Genomic DNA, 17333 nt, shown 5'->3' with positions numbered 1-17333 from the left:
GCGCGCGGCCCTTTAAAGCGCGGGCTGCGCGCGGGGGGCCCCACGAGCGCCGCGCCCCTCCGCCGCCATGAAGCGCGACCCGCAGCGCCCCGAGGAGCGGCCGAGCCGGGCCGAGCCGCAGCCGGCCCCGAGCACCCTCGAGCCGCCGGGGGAGGGGGAGGGCGCCGAGCCGCCGCCGCCGGTGTGGATCTTCGGGTACGGCTCGCTGGTGTGGAGGCCGGGCTTCGAGTTCACCTCGCGCAAGGTGGGCTTCATCCGCGGGTACAGCCGCCGCTTCTGGCAGGGGGACACGTTCCACCGCGGCAGCGAGAGGATGGTAAGGGCCGGGCCGGGCCGGGGGGCGGCGGGCCGGGGGCCGGGCCCGGCTGCTAACGGCTCTCCCCTTGCTCTCTCCACACAGCCCGGCCGGGTGGTGACGCTGCAGGAGGAGCGCGGGGTGAGTGCGGGGCGGGGGGCGGGGGGCTCCTCTCCCCGGTACCGGCCGGGCCGGGCTCCCCGGCCGCCTGAGGCGTTCGCGGCCCGTAACCCCGCTCTGCCCCTCCAGGCCTGCACGTGGGGGGTCGCCTACGAGGTGCGCGGGGAGCAGATCGCCGCGTCGCTGCAGTACCTCAACGTGCGGGAAGCGGTCCTGGGAGGCTACGACACCAAGCTGGTGACGTTCCACCCGCAGGAGAAGGACGCGGAGGAGCCCATCCTGGCTCTGGTTTACATTGCAACGCCCCAGAACCCCTCTTACCTCGGCCCGGCATCTGAAGAAGACATTGCGGCTCAGATCATCGTATCAAGCGGTTGTGCTGGTCATAACATTGAGTACTTGCTGAGGCTGGCAGACTTTATGCGCTACTTTTGTCCTCAAGCAGAGGATAAACATCTCTTCTCCATCGAAGAGGCTCTTGTTTCCATCCTTCCCTGTCTATACTACACAGAGGAGTCTCTAGAAGAAACTGCCAAGTGTCCCTTGGAAGTCCAAGGGCTGAAATAGGTTACTTTTTTTGAGGGGTCCCAACAGAACGAACATAAGGGAGAAAGCAACGGGGACAATCTTAACTCTGATAAAATATACTGGACTGAGTGAATAAAGGGAGAATTGGCAAGTGGTAGGGGAGGGGTGGAGTGGAGCAAAACACGCTTGCTATAAGACTTGCAATTAGTACCTGTTACACTCCCTACCTGTAGCACCATGACAGCCATCGCTGCTTTCTGTGTGGGGAGCAGGGATCTTTGCTGGAACTTTGCTCTGTAAGGCTTGCTTCAAACCTGAAGCATCACTTTCTTTAGAGAAGAAAGAGGCTCATCTATTCCGTGCACTTTTTTTTTTTTTCTCCTTTAAAGACTAGTTGAGCAGGACTTGACTGGGTTTAAGCAGTATGTATGTAATTCTACCTCAGGCTGGCAAAAAGCTGTTTGTGTGGTGGTGGAGAGTTGGGCAGATTCTGCTAAATAAGACTTTTTTTGGTTTTTGTTTGCCCCCCCTGCCATGTCCCACCTCCAGTACCATGACCTGACACTAGATTTCAGGACTACTGTGCAATATTAAGTGAACTGGCCTCTGTAGGCTCCTGTGGATCCTCCTTCCTTATGTTGTGAAGGATCATGGTAATGCACTTATTTTCTAAAATGTAATACTGTATTCATTATGTGTTGTATTTCCCCTTTGGAGGGGTATCTAAACTGCTCACATGCCACAGGGGTATGCAGCCCACATTCAACCTTGCATTTGTGCCTTCTAGTTTTAAATCAGTTTTCTGAGGAGCTAAGCCTGCTTTAACGACAGAAGCTTTTCTCCAAGCTTCTCTGACCTTGTGCTGCTACAGACTTAACAGACTCTTTAAGAAGTGGTCCTGCCTGCAGGAACGCTGCCCAGGTGCAGTAGCATTTTAACCAGCCCTGTGCTGGATGTAATCTCTGGTGCTTCAGGATGACGTGGGTTTCTGTAGAAGCATTTGAAGGTTCTAGTTCCATACCGGGGTGTCTGTCTGGTAGACTGTTACTTGACTGCAGAGGACCATGGCTGAGAGCAGCCTTGTAAGCCTCTGAGTACTGAGAAGCCTGCCTTGATAGTGTTAAGCAGAGGCGCTGCTGCAAGCTCGGACTTTTCAGCTCCATGTATTAACAGCATGATAACCCATAGTATTTTATAAAAAAAGCGCTACAACTGCAGCAAAATAGCTTGTGAGAGCTGGGACATTGGAATTCTCCCCAATGCCATGTGTTTTATTAATTATTAAAAAAAAAAAACCAAACCAACGATGGGGACTGTTTGTATTACTGTGGCTTGTATGTATATGAAGTGGTACTGTGCTGTGCCCAGTAATAAAACAAACTGACAAAGTTAGTCTTTTGTACTTTGGTGTTGTTTTTTTTTCATTACTGACTTAAAGTTCAAGCTGATTTTTCTTTTTAATTTTTTTCTGTTTTGTTGTTTGTTGTTGCTTTTTTTTTATTTTTAACAACCTGCTGCTGTAGTTCCTATGGGTTTGGTTTTGTGGTTTTTGTTGTTAAAAAAAACAGCCACCTTGCTGCTGAGCAGCTTGCCTTTGCTGGATTTACAGGAAGACAGCCATTGACTCTTCCCCTTTGAGAAAAGGGGATTCAGTAACTTTCTCTTTCCAGCTCTTGTTGACTCTGGAGTGTTAGTGCTGACACCACTAGCCAGCCCACCTGACTGTACAGGGCAGGCACAGAAATGTAATTCTCCCTTGGCAGGCAGCAGGATTGTTGTTCCAAGTGTAACTTGGCATTGCTGTTTCCAAGAAGTAATAGTGGAAGGACAAGAAACTGCTGCCGTAGCCAGATCTGCTGTCTGCAGCCAGTTATTTCTCTTCTGCAATGTGCTGTGTACAGGGGTAACGTGCAGCTGCCCTTCTGATTCTTCTAGTTACCAGCTGCCTCAGCAAATCACTGTACACTGTACCTACCAGTATTATCTGCCTCAAGATTTGAGTGATGGAGTGAAAACTAATGGAAACAACTGAATTTACCACTAATGAAAGGCAGGTGCATGTTTCAGGGATAACAGACTAAAGAAAACTATGTTTTCCCTATTCCTTGGAGGCTCTCACTTTGACTGAGCGGCAGTGTCTTCCCATGGGGGCTAGTTCCCCCAGCTGAAAATCAAAGGGTTAAAGAATCAACTTACCTACAGGGAAATGCTCCCTTACTAGTATGTACGTGACTGGGGTCAGATACCAAAACAGTTCCAGATAAAGCAAAATCATCTTCACCCCTTTCACATTTCTGAAGGCACAAAGATGCCACTGATGGGAATTAACAGTTGATGTGTAGTAAGCAACCTGCATGGACAGCCGCTGCCTTCATTCAGCCTGGGCTGGCCCCATGATCTTCCATCTCACTGGCAAAAGACAAGTGGCAAGTGCTTGCAAACAACCCATCAGCACTAGGAATGTTCCTTCAGTTGCTATTTCTTTTTCCCAATGAGTTCTTTGCAGCAGACTTCCAACAAAAAGAAAAAAAGGGCGAGAGAAAAAAAAAAAAAGAAGGACCCTGTTTCCTTTCTAGGAGTGGTGAACATTGCAGCTTGCTGCTGTCATCCCATCACCATGCCCTCCAGTCACTAAGGCAATGAGGTGTCACATTGGTTTGTTCTGCTGAGGCTTTTATTGTGCCCTGTGAGTTGGGGAACTGGCCACGTTTTGGTCAGTTGATGAGTTTAAAAGGTTAACCCCCCAGATAGAACTCTGGCCATGTGAGTGAGGGGAGGTGGCACCCTGCAACATTTGCTGTATGCCCAGGCTTGCATTTGTGCTGCACAGTGGCTTGCCTCTGGCGAACCAGATGTGAGGAATTACTGCTCGGATGTGGTCACACAACCATGGCACTTGGGAGTGCAAGGCCAGTGGTGACAGTGTCCAACCCCCTGCACGTTTCATTACAGACTTCCTCTCCCTACACCATGGCGTGCCAGCCCAGGCGAAGCAGCTGGCTGTGGGCACAGCTCCTGCTTCTGGTCACTCTACGGCTGGCCTGGGAAAGAGTGCTCACCTCATCAGAGGGTGGGACAGCCACCCTCATCTGCCAGACACCACTGGAGATGCTTCCCTGTCCAGTGGCTTCCTCTTGCACGTCTGTTTTCTCTTCTCTGACTTCCCTGCAACAAGCTCATGCCTATCAGGTCACCCCACATTAGAAACTGGCTGCAATAGAAACATGTTTACAAGCACTATCAATCACATACTCTCCGAGTCTAAAAGCAGCACAATTTACATTATTTCAGTCCCTTTTCCATTTTACTGCCCAGCAGTTCCCACGCAGCCCTGGGCTGCTGCTTCCTTGAGTACATCAGGGCTGGACCTGCCCAGCTGCTTTGCAGCGGCACAGACAGCTGAATACAGAGCTGGCAGCAGGTAACCCAGCCCTGCCCTCCACATGCGTGAAGTGCTCCCGAGGGCACGTGGTCCTTGATCAGGCAGGATAAAGATACTCAGCAATGTTAAAAGGATTCAGAGGAGACAAAACCAGACAAAAAAGTCTCTGGTTCTCAGGTGCTACGGTATCATCTCGGTTTCAAGGCAGAGAGAACTGAGGAGACTTCTCACAGGTAAATCTCCACCAAGGTGATTCCGTCTTTAGTAAAAACGTAGTTGAAATACAGCATCACCAATTTGTGAACTTACCTGTGCTTGCTGTGCTTTTCTAGAGGAGATGCTGGGTCAGAAAGCCAGTGAGACCAAGCTGGTACTTGTGGTTGCTGGTGATACAGGCACGCAGCTGAGGGAGGGAGCAGTGGCCGGGCAGAGGGGTAGGAACAGGCCATGTTCCCCAGCTGGCTGCGAAAGCAGCCAACGCCTCGCGTGAGCCCACCTCAGCAGAATGTACGTTGGAGCATCCAGAAAGCGGGGCCAGCGCAGGCGTTGAAGGCTATCGAGGTGGCATCTCAGCCCCCGGAGAAGCTGAAGGGGGAGGCGCAGCTCCCGTGCGTGCCCACAGCCTGGGGTCCTGGGGCTCTGCCACGTGCGGCTGGGAGAGGCTCACAGGCGGCGTGCAAGTGGCGGCTGGGACGGCACACCTGGGTGTAGCAGCTGTCACAGGAGCTGCAGCTGGTTGTACAGAGCACACGTGGTATTCCCTATGTGTCTGCTTGTCGCTCCAGAGACAGGCTGAAATGTGGATTTAATTACCTACAGATGTTTCACAGGCAGAGGAAAAGCAAAAGATAAAAAAAACCCCCAAAATACTTATCGCTGTTCCTGGACAGCCCTACACGGGCTGCCTGGCTGGTGCAAGCGAGAGCAGCTGGTGCTGCTCGGCTACGGAGCCTGCAAAGGCTGCGCTCTGGCAAGTGCTCCCCTCTGCAGCGAAGGGGATTGTGCGCACTGTGCAGAGAGGATGCGTCCAGAAACCACTTCTGGCTGGGTAGCAGCTCGTGTTCTGCTCCTGCTACCAGGAAGGACTGGATGGTGAAGCAGGGGAAGGACAGAGGGTCCACTGGGTGTACAGATGCACCAGGACAAGCAAGACTGACTGTGCAGAACCCACCCGGCACAACACACATGGCCGAGGGCACCTGCGCGCTTTGGTGCTTCTCCATATAACATGTTCCAGTTCAGTGCCAGAATGGTAGCACTGCCAGCGCACCACAAATCCTGGGAGTCAATCTGGGCCTGGAAGTCCTTCGTGAAACTCTAAATCAGGTATCACCTTCAGTGCAATAACCTCATCCCAAAGGCAGAGGGGAAAACAAACGAGCAGAATTCGGGTGGGAGATTTCCGCCCCCCACCCCCCACCCCGAGTCAGACTTCTGGCTTTGGTGCTGCCAGTTGTCACGACACGGCACATAAATCATCAGCACCAAGTCCAGAGAGTGTTTTGTTCAGAACTCAAGGGCAGATGCAACATAAAGAAGCGCAGTCCCAGCGCCGTGCCACCGGTGCGCAGCCCAGCCCAGCACGTTTCCCTGCACACGGGAGGAACAGGAAGGGATAAACCCCCAGATTTACAGTCAAGCTATGGAAAAACTACACCTGCAGCAAAACCAGCAGCTGCTCAGCAGACCTTGGGGTTTCCTGCTAACAAGTTGCCTTGGCTTAAGGGAAAACCTCCCTAATTTACACACTGTATTAGAGTTACGAGAGAAGCCCGTACGGCTTTGGAAGAGCCTCGGGCCAGGGAGGGCCGGGAGGGCGGAAGGAAGTGGGCATTCTGGGCAGGACTGGGGAAGCTCTACATGTTTTGTTTACAGACCCTGTACACTTTTTGTTTGGCTTTTGGATGTGTTTTATTCTTTCTCAGCTCCCTTTTCATCCCATCGTAGTGCCAGCCACACTGGTGAGTGTTTATGCTTGCGAATTCCTGAAGCACAGCCAGTACCTTGAACTCCAGAGAATGAGACTGAAATAACGTAAAGGTCAGGGAAGTTCAAAGACAGAGAGGTGCTTTTTTCCTAGCTGGGGACACCACGCTGTTCCCAGACCACGCCGGGCTGCTCTGGGGACGCGAGAACAAAGACCCTTCTTACGTCTGCCTGTTTATGCCGTTTTTTTGCCTCCCTCACCTCTCTGTTTTAACAGGACTAATTTTCATGAAGCTTCAATTAAAACCACCAGGGATCGGTTTGGTCTGAGCCCGACAACTGAAGAGGCAGCTGATAGCTGCCGGCACTTAAAACTCCTGTTGCCGAAGGAAAAGGGAAGTTTGTATCCCAGCCGCTCCAGCCCCGCAGGCTCACACCGTAGGAGCCCCAGCACGCTGCTTCCGTGAGCGCTTCACCCACAGGAAGGCAAGTCAGAGGATGACTTCTGGAGAGGACAGGGTTCCTTCAGCCCTGCTGGGTCACAGGCCTGCCCTTCAGAGAGGTGCGAATGCACGCCCAGGCTGCCTGGGCACGTGCCGGGTACGCGCAGCTCAGCTGTGCCATGCAGGTGGCTAGCACAGGTGGCTAGTGTGCAGAGCAGCGTCGGGCACACCACCCCGTGCTCTGCATGGAGCCGGTGATCACACTTCTAGCTGCAGATTTCCGCAGGCTGGGGGGTTCGTTAGCACGTGTGCATACACGACACACCTGTTTGCACCGCGGCGCTTGCCCCGCATGCCCTCATTCAGAGGATGGGGGGAGGCCAGGGAAGGGTCTGGGTTCACGTGAGCGCTGGGTTTCACTAGCTTACGGCCTCAGCTGTCTGCTTCACCTTGAACTGGAGCTGCGGGCCAAGCGCCACCGACCACACAGGCAGCAGGGACGTCGCTGCACAGCCTCGCATCCAACCCACATCCAGCAATTACAGCCTCACCGACAAACCAGCCGCCTCGGGGGCAACCGCAGCCAGCTTGCTGCTATTAAACTCCAACCACACAAAGCATATGTGACATTTGAAAACACTTAGAAAACAAACTAAGAAAGCAGCCTTTTATCCCTTTCACTGTCTAGGCAGTGCACCAGCCTTTCCAAACTCCAAGTCGGCACTGACGATGCACATGATGCTGCGGGAGGGAGGGAGCAGGCAAGGGAAGGCAGGGGCTGCCCGTGGATGTGTTTACGCCACCTCCGTTCACCCCGCCGTCCCCCCGCACCGGGGCAGTGCTAGCATGTGCCTTTGCACGTGTCACAACCAGTGCCAGCGCTGCGAGTGACCTCGCAGGACTGCGGCTGACATGCCGCTGATGGAGGTGCGCAGGGGCGGGAGATACAGTTACAGACAACTGGGGCAAGCTGCTCTGTTGGCACGATGCTTCTACAAACATCAGAGGCCGAGATCTCTCGCTTGTTCCTGTTTTCCAGTGAAGCACCCATTTCTTTAAGTAAAAAAATATATATGAGTATAAAAGTATAGTGTGAACAAGGACAGTTCAAAGAGGTAGTAGGTTTTTAGATTATACATACATTCACTCTTTTGGTCTGCTTTATAAGAATGTGTTTTTCTTCTCCCACACGTTACTCTCCATGAACACACAATCCCATTTTTAGAGCGGGAAAAGTGTGGGAATGCCCAGCTCCCCAGGGCTGTGATAGATGCTGCTTTTCATCTTCCCTTCGCCAGAGGCTGTTAGCAGGCTGGATTACCTCTGGACCCGTTAGGCAGGAGCTAGACAAAACCGTGTCTCTGGTTGCTGCACAGCACAGTCGATTCTGGCAGCATTTGTGTCTCTACATATATATTGAATCTATTCCTGGAAATACATCCTGCAATTTTGACAGCAGATGAGTTCAGGACTGAGGATATAAAGTAACTGTGGGACTGGCCTTACTCAGAATAAATACCCACTATTTTTTCCCAGAGGATTCCTGCCTAATTTCACTTGATGGGAGGATGCTAACAACGAGCAGCAGTTCACTCCCTTTCCCCCTGCGCGGCCCGGTGTGTTTATGCACATCCTACTCCAGATGCAGGGGGACCATGCCTCATTTTGACTTTCCTCTGCAAATCACTACAGCGACCTTTGCAAATCACTGCAGCGCCTTCACAAACGTTAATTCCTCTTCACAAGACCTTTGTGGAGAGGTATCCTTTCCATCACACGGATGGGGAGCTCAGACATCAAGAGCATGACTTCAAAAGCGCACAGTGACTTTGAATGCGTGGTGTGAGGCACGGAGGGATGATGGTATAATACGTGAGTTGTTCAGAGACACCATGCTGCAGAAGAGGTAACGCGTGCTCACGTAATCAGCGCTAGATCCTGACACAACCATGCGGGTGTCATCCAAAACTTCCATGGCCACCCCTACGGTTGCCACCGCCCAGCCAGGATCTGTGTGGTTGTAAGTTTAGTGATTCGCTCTCAGTGTTCTTAAACTTTCACATACCTAAGCGTGCGTAATGTTTATTTGCCAACTAAACATTAAGCTCAGCAGAAAAGCATTTTCGTACAGCTTGGGGTGCTTTTGTTTTACATACATCACTCAAATTGGTTGCAGTCCCTCAAGCTTTTTTAACTAACGGCTGCGGCTCACAGCTGCTGGCAGTTCCAAACTTCTCACACGTGTTTATCCCTGCAAAATCTCAGACATGAGGTCTGTTTTAAATTAAAGATTTAAACAGCATTACTTTTCTCATTTGCGATCAATTATATTGCTGCAAGGGAGAGCTGGGCTTCTCTAATCTGTCGGTGAACATTCTACCAAACCAGCTCTCATAACATTTAGTTAGTTGATTCTAGACAGACACAAGGATACACAGCCAAGGACAGCAAACCGCAGTGTAACCGAATTACATTAATTATACAATATATACCTCTGATTGCATACGCTAACAGCAAGTTATCCGAGCCAGGGATGCAAGCCTCCTGCAAAGCTCGTGATGGTGTGTTTCAAACACTTACAAATCACTTGGGGTTACAGCAGCCTGTAAAAGAAACCGTCATGACTTGCAGTCCTAGATCAACAGCGTGTTTAAAAAGCGACGTGTGCGTTACAGATCCAGCACCGTGATGTCAGTGCGTTTTCAACCAGGTGATGGGAACTGAGCTGACACATCACTGAAAAACTAGGTGGCAATTATTTTTTCATGCTAACCAGATTAGATGAAATATTATATATTAAATAATAGTATATGTTTATAATAGTATCCAATATATAATATTATATATCATATATATTATCTATATTAAAAATAAAGTAAAATTATGACTACAGGTTAGACACAGTAACTTCTTCTGAACGTGCCAGAGAATGATGAAGGATTGCAGCCACCTGGACAGCCAGACATCATGGAGCTGAACTAGTTTCAGGAGCACTTGAAATCCTGAGATTGAAATGCACCATTATGCATCTTTACAGCTATTTCAAGATGCATTTCAATGAAATACCATAGTACTACGGCAGTAAATGAGATTAAGTCAAAGAAAACTCTGGATTAGAGAAGCCTGTAGGAACGCAGAAGTTGTCCACAAAACTGTTCATGTGAGCTTAGTGGAAGGAGCACCAAGACGCAGCAGCACCCTCACATCCTCACCCACCAGATGCATGGAGCGAGCGAAAAAAACCACCAAAAACCCAACCACCAAACCAAAAAAAGGGTTTTTTGGAGGTGAGTTTTCAAGATTCTCTAAATATTCATATAGTCCGAGCATCTCTTCTGTTTCCTCTGCTTGCAAAGGAAAACCCTGGAGCCTTGTCACAGGCAATAAAGCATCATTCAAGGGCGTGCCCAGCTGCGTGCCATTGCATTTACTGGGCAGCGGCACGCTCCGCTCATCAGCACGTAGCTAATTACGGTCATGTGCCAAAAAGCTTAATGCAGTTTTAAAAAAACAACAAAAAGCAACATTCAGCCAACTGCGTGTGAAATTTGCTGACTCCTCCATTCTTCTAAAAAAACCACCAGCAACCTTCTACAGGCTGAAGCAGACAGGCGTGCTGCACCGGCTGCGGGGAGGGCGAGGAGCACCAAGGGTGGCTGCTTCCAAGTAGCTGGGGTTTAGGGTGACTTTCATACAAGCTTATGCTCACTCTGGGGGAAAGCGCCTTGAATTACAGAAGGGTGTGAGCTAGAGAACAGTTGCTCCCAGCGACTGCGGACATTCTTTCCCCACAAGAAGCTCACCTAGGAGGGGACGCGCGGGCACCGCTGCAGAGCCAGCGTCACACACCCGCCTGCCCACGCAGCAGCTGTGAATCCTGAAGGGCACTCACTAGCCCAGGGAGCAATGAGAATGTTTACATCTGAATGCTACATCAGGGGGAACTGGAACACCAGAATTTACAAAAACCAGACAGACACGTGAACGAGCGACACCTCACCGCAATCCGGAGAGGGCTCCCACCTGTGGTTTACTCCTTTCTAGAGGAAGACCCAGATGGGAAGTTCAGAGGTAGGGATACATCTGAGGAACTACAAGAATAGAAGCGAGATAAACAGGAATTGCTTCTCCTAGTAGGACAGCATTTGTTACATACATCTTGAGAAGAAAGCCGCTAGTTTCTTCTTACGAATAAGAAAAAATTTGAATACATTGAACAAATAGTCCCATCCCACAGATCGTTTTTGTGCAACAGTCCAAACAAGTGGTACGCTTCCAAACAGGCTCTAATCTCTGAGCGACACTAACAGTTTTTCTTGGGTTTGAAAAAAATGGTGAAGGTTTATTCAGGGTAACAGTGTGCACAAACTACACGTGTGCTTAGCTTTACCTTAATTCACGGTTCTCATTGAGACGCAAGGCTACGAGGGTTATGAGTTTAAAAATTAACAAAGTTATAAACAGAAACGTTTCTCCCGCCAACCAAAAGCCCTGAAGACAACACTTAGGTCTTCAGAAGGGTTGGGTAAGGTTATGCAGCAGGGAGGAAAAAACCAGGTGCTGGCAAACAAGTGTCACAGAGATGACAAGTGATGCTGTAATCACTTAAGAGTCGCTTAGGAGCTCACAGCGGCTCCGGTTAAGTGCAGCGGGTCTAACACAGCAGCAGCACCGTGCAAGAAGGAAGAGAGCCCACGGGGAAGCTCAGGAAGGCATGAAAGTGGCCTTTCAGTGTTTTCCTCCCCTACCTCATTCTATTTGTGATGCTCATCAGCTAAGGAAGGAAGGAGTCATCGTTTCATACCCTAGTACTGAAACACTTCCTCATGCCTGGGACACAAACGAATTCCCTCGTATGCCCCTAAGAAGAACATCACCTAAACATGTGGGTACAACATGCCTGGAAGAGCCATTAGCTTTGGAGTAACTTCACTTTCCTGAGGCAGGAGCTAAGAGGAAGGTGATGCTGGAGGAAAGCCAACTCATCTTACCATGTGTTTCCCCACTTCATAAGGCGTGTGTCGCAGGCTTTTCAGAGGAGCAAATGTTCATCTGAGAGCTGCACAGAAGACCTGTTTACAATACAGACCGACTGGCTGCATCTGAGAGCCAGGCCATCTGTATCCTCCTAGTAACGATGCTCCTGAGAGAAAGGGTGAATCGCCCCTTCCCCTCTCTCACCCACTGCTATGCACCTGGTGCAGGCTGCAAATCAAAACCCCTTCACAATTCAGCGAGCACTTACACCTAGGAGCACTAGATGCGATTGCCTTTATTTTGGTATATGTCTCACTTCTACTTTGCACGCAAGCAGCATCCCTTTGGGTAGTGAGCTACAAATCGTTTTTCCAGCCACTGGAGCAGAAATTTCCGAAGGACAAGCAGGGAGCGAGCGCATCACCACCCCTTCCCGCGCAGGAAGGGGACACTAGGCACGCCTGTAGGGCTCCCTGGGTTAGGACGTGTGTTTCAGACTGAACAGTCACTGGAACAGACAGAGGCAGCAGTGAGAAGCTGAGGCGGCTGCAGGTACGCCTGGGAGCAGCAGCAGCCCAGCCCAGCCCACCCCACAGTGAGCAGGAGATCCGGGCTGGCAGCAGGTGCGGGGTGGCATTTCCCCGGTGACATCGACGCACAACCTGCCCCAAGTGCTTCTATCAGTTGTGCTGCTCCTCCTCCCCGCTGCAACTCAGCCGTTCCTCAGCTGTGACCCAAGGAGCACAGATCCCTACTCCTCCTGCGTGGAGCTTCTCCCACTGAGCTCTGTGTGCCTCCCCCCTGGGAAACGCTGCTAAAGGAAGTACTTTGGGAATACGGGAACAAAGCAAGACTCAGCCCTAGGCAGACAGGCAGCTTTCTGCAAACGGAACACGAGACAGCCAAGAGCAGATACACTGTGGGGAAAGCACGCAACAGCAAGGGGAGATGGCTTGGGAATAACACCACACTAGGACAGTGCAGAATTAATAACCTAAAGTTAAGAATTAAGGTAGTTTGAGGTGAAAACCTTCCTGCAGGAACCTGTTTATCTCTCTGCAGAACAGGGAGATCTAGTGGCTGACTAAATGAGGTTGATGACAGACCTGACCCATGACAAAAACAGAAAATGGCTTGCAGACTAATTAATCTCCCCTTGATTTAGATTAAGTGGATTCCAATTGAACACAGAATAAATAAAAGCAGAAGTTAGAATTCTGAAGATGCCACAAAGCCAAGAAACCAAACCAAACCACTTAAAAAAGGAGCGGTAAGAGTTTGCGCGGAAGGGACCACGCAGTGACCGTACTGCTGAACGGGATTCCCAAGGACAGTGCAGTGGAGTCCCTGTCTACCTGATATATGTGATTTTGAAAAGGAGGTGAGAGGACACTGGAGTGCTCCGTTTTTATAACATAACAAACCTACACATTGGCTTTCACAGCCTGTGATGAGCAAGGGCAAGTTTTTCTCTCACTGCATCATCTGGCTTGGCCTTCTCCCCAGCTTTGTTGCTTGGTTTTGCCATCCCCTGGAGTGCCAACGATTAACCACATCCAGACAGAAGATGTAGGGTAAACTGCCCTGGGGCTCATCACGTTGTATTTTATCAGTGGTCTGTCTGGTACGTCCTGTCCACATGCTTAGGGGTTAAGTTCAGTACTAGAGGTCAGAAAGAAATCCCTTTCTCCTGCCTCAAACTACCCTGCAATAATTTTTGCGAGAAGGTAATGGTTGCAATCACTCATGCTTTCCTCCAAAGCAATATTGCAGTTCCAGTTTTTGGTCTTTAAGACTTAATTTTGTCAACTGCTTGGTGAGACTTCGTTGGCCACACGTGGCAGTGGGAAGAATGGGTGTTCTGGAGACCCTTCTGAGCCAGACACTCCCGGTAGGCCAAGCTACCAAAATGTGTGTGAGGGCGGGACACAACAGCACCTTTCAGCCCTAACTTCTCAGATTACCTAAGAAAATTATCACCTTTAAATGACTTCAACAGTAGTATTAAGCAGTGAACTGTATTTAACAGTTTTGTAGTAAGTGGCGAGTGAAACGCTATAATCAAATAGCATGAGGAATACACAGCATTCCAACATTCCCCAAAACACACGACATCGACTTCCCCATTCCAGCTTAAACCACAAACTTAGTTCATTCACTCTTCTGTTTCTGCCACTAGCAAATACTTTGATCCCTTGAAGGAGAGTGACTTTCTCTGCCATTAATTCGCAAGGAAGTGCACAACACGCAGTCAGAGCCAAAGCTGCTCAGGCTGACTTCAAAAGAAGCAAGCCTCTGCGTGCACGTCCATTTTACTCACCCCAACAGAAGCGTTCCCCATGCTGTTGATCACAAAACTACCTCTACCTCCTTAAAATAATTCCCAGTCTTTTATCTTTCCAGCACTAACTCCTTCCCAAACTGAGAAATTAGAACAGCCATTGATCAGTGTCACAGAACCTCAGCTCTTCTCCAGCGCGCAATACAAGGAACGCATCTGTAGCTTTTTACGGAACCCAAACTGGGGATGATCTAGCAGTTCATTTACTTCACAGCTACGTTAGATCTTGCTGACTCAGTTAGCCTGACGCAAGCGTTGCAAGCAGACAGGCTACCACTACTTTTGTCACAACTTGTGAACACATTTGGTATTTCTTTTGAAGATTAAATGACTTTAAATATATTTTTTATATTGTCAGTTTTCAAAGTATCGATTATTTTCCAAAAGTGTAGCATGCAACAGTACATATTACATCTTTGCAAGTTACAAATTATTTTTTTTTCTCTCCACTTTGGATTACAAATCGATGCAATTGTCTAGCAGGACAATCAAGACCACACACAAAAAAGTCCTTTCAACTCCCACTGAAAAATAAAGAGGAAAAAAAAGAAAGAACAGTAGAGAAAGACGTCCCAAAGCAATCACCTGTATCGAATTCAGCTGCCATAGTTCCATAGTTGCAATAGGTTGCAATTACACATATTGTACTTGCTTTTGTTTTCCTGTGATCTGCTGCATACCTGCTCCAAAATGAGTTACGAGGTCATCAGTAAGTACACACCTGTGACAAGGTACAGCTGTAACTGGCAAAGGTTACCAATGTGACACTCTGAAGACTGCAAACGCTCTAGAGCATTGCACTGAGCAGCACGTGTCTGTAGGTGCGTTTCCAGATGCGCATCCTCCACGCTCTCTTCCCTAATCCTCTCATTCATACAGCTACAGGCAGAAAAAACACAAAGGCACTGATTTACATAAAATTATCTCACTCCGTTTTATTTAAGATTTTCTTCTCCAGTTAGTAAAAGAAAGATGTGTCTCTCTTTATACATATGTACAGTTCAGTTATAAAAATAGACAGCACATTCAAAGAGAAAAAAAAGCTTGGCATTTGTCTGATTTCCTCTAAATATCATATATACATGTGAATAGAAGGGGAATGGGGAAGTCTTCATGAGTTAATTAAACAACACCTCCCCCTCAATTATCCCCTGCAAATCTGTTTAAAAATCAATCTAACTAAGCTCAGTTCTGCTATTTTCAGGTGTGCAAATTAGAGGCAGAGCCAACAGGAAGCACTCGCTCCACACTGTAGGACGCCAGGCAAAGGATTTGGGGTTGGAAAAAAAAATTATAATAATAAAAAAAAAAGTCATCTTCTGCTGTCAGAGCCCAGACCTGCAACCCGACTTGCTTCTCTCTCAAGGGATGAAAGTGCCCCGGCAGAACAGCCTTTTATAATTCAGTGTGTCAGGCAGAAGAGCTGCCCCACATCTAAATCTCAGTGCAATGCAGACAACGCTTACAGCAAAGCAAGGGGCTACGGCGGGGTTTGTGCATTGAGGACAGGGAAGGAGCAACCAGGGAATGAGGACACAGACGGGCACCGGCAGCGCTGCCTCCATCAGCCCCATGGGACGTGGCCACTGGTACCCACACACGGCAGTGAACTCAACCAAGCCAGTACGTGTGATGATCACAAAGATGAAGGGAAAGCACGCTGGAAGAACAGTCAGTGGATGGCTGGGATACGAGACAATTTTCTCCCCAGGGTTTGGCTGGAAGGGGGAATGGCACAGTTTCTCTCTCAGGACAGTTTTCTGTTGCTCCCCTCGCAGCACTGCAAGCTGCAGAGCCACGCTCTGCTATGGCACAGCGAGAGGAGCAGCCGCACACTCTTCCTCGGCACTTCCCCCTTCCCCCTTTTGCAGTTTGAACAAATGGAGCCTTATTTTGTTCCTAAGCTTTTAGGAGTTCTGCACACCTCAAAAGTGAGAGAACTGTGAAATGCAAAGTGAACCACTGGCTTGTGGTTCCTTCCACTGCGCGCAGCAGAGGCAGCGCGGCTGCTCTCCCCAGGCCTGCCGGCGCGCTCCGTGTTCTGCGGCTCCGAACCTCTTCCTTGACAAACACTGCTGGGAGTCCCTTCCCTGGAAACCGCCCGAGACACCCTCCTTTGCACTTCAAACCCAGAGGCCTGCGCTAGAAGAATCCAAGAACGTGGGGTTTTTTGATCACACATCACCTTCGGGTTAGCCCCGCACGTACATTGACCAGCTGCCAGTACGGAAATGTCTTGTGACTCTCCAGGACACTCCTGGGGTTTGGATACTGATTTCATAGGATAAAACAAATGCTGGGTTCCACCTCAGGCTACGAGAGAGAAAGTATACTGGTGTGACTTCAAGCACACCCAGCTCAAGGGTACTGCATGGAGCAGCTGGACGCTTTTGCAGGAATCTTTGCCAGATGCGTCAACAAAACACCAGCTGATACTCACTCTCCCAGTTAGCCCAGAGCCCCTTCCCTCCCTCTCGCAGCGTCTGCAATGATAGTTTTTTGGAATACACATAATCAAAGTGCTCACATAAACCACCCACTCCCATTGTGCTTTGATTTTCTTTTCACACACATGCTGGACAGCAACAAGGCATTCCTCTGCATGCCTTCAGCTGCCAGGGTGGTCTACTCTGAAAGCCAACACAGTTCCAACAAGCTTTGGGGGTTCAAAATTACTACCGACCACCAGAGGCGTGGGCACCTTTGCTTTGCTTCCGAATTGGAGCTTCTGATATGAGACTGCTGGTCAGGTTTAAGCTTTTGGGGGTCCCACAAACACTGTTTCCTTTGCTCAAAGGGGAGCTCAAGGGAGAAGAGGCGCTTGAAGGTCCAAAATCTGCAAGTCCAGAAGGCCGAATAATTGCTGTCTGTAGAGGGCTACTTGCAGACATGCCTAGCAATGGGAAAGAGAATCAAATTCCACATGAGCATATTATTCCACTTGTGGCTCTTCCACAACAAACAATGTACTAACAATCGGTCTTAAGACCACCCTGTATTCATGACTTATGAGAGTTTAACGAAAAGGGACATCCTTCAGATACAAAACACCTCGCAGTTATACCCTGGGCCACCTTCAGCTGGCGTGAAGCTGAAGCTCCATCACCACCAGTTTAGCAGGCTTTGGAACCTGATGCTGTAACTTCAACACGACAGCAATGCAGGACAGCCACAGCCATACCCCCGGGACAAACAATGCTACCCAATTTGCCTGGACACCAAAATAAAAAACAAGAGGAAAAATATTTGGTATGAGACAATTCAAAGGGCAGATGAAACTTCTGCAGGACCAGTCTCTCAAGGTCATCTGCGGTGAAACGG

General features: G+C 49.4%; 2 protein-coding genes across 5 annotated transcripts in view; one reads left to right on the top strand and one right to left on the bottom strand.

Moving 5' to 3' along the window:
* The first annotated feature begins 14 nt into the window (after nucleotides 1-14).
* CHAC1 (ChaC glutathione specific gamma-glutamylcyclotransferase 1) lies at nucleotides 15-2335 on the top strand. The gene is made up of 3 exons (XM_080394841.1): nucleotides 15-316; nucleotides 401-436; nucleotides 545-2335. Exons 1-3 carry the CDS (start codon nucleotides 68-70, stop codon nucleotides 980-982), a joined length of 723 nt encoding a protein of 240 aa, XP_080250967.1. The 5' UTR covers nucleotides 15-67; the 3' UTR covers nucleotides 983-2335.
* Nucleotides 1326-17333, bottom strand: part of INO80 (INO80 complex ATPase subunit) — an 81284-nt gene continuing 65276 nt past the window's right edge. For all 4 annotated transcript variants that reach the window (XM_080394820.1, XM_080394821.1, XM_080394822.1 and 1 more), the window contains exon 36: nucleotides 1326-16905. In XM_080394820.1, coding sequence (XP_080250946.1) covers nucleotides 16688-16905 — 218 coding nt within the window. In that variant the 3' untranslated portion in view covers nucleotides 1326-16687. The remainder of the gene's footprint in view (nucleotides 16906-17333) is intronic.

This window comes from Falco punctatus (genome assembly GCF_963210335.1).
Source record: "Falco punctatus genome assembly, chromosome: 7".
NCBI classification, from domain to species: domain Eukaryota; kingdom Metazoa; phylum Chordata; class Aves; order Falconiformes; family Falconidae; genus Falco; species Falco punctatus.
Note: the sequence above shows the minus strand (reverse complement) of the source record. Positions and strands in the feature narration are given on the sequence as shown.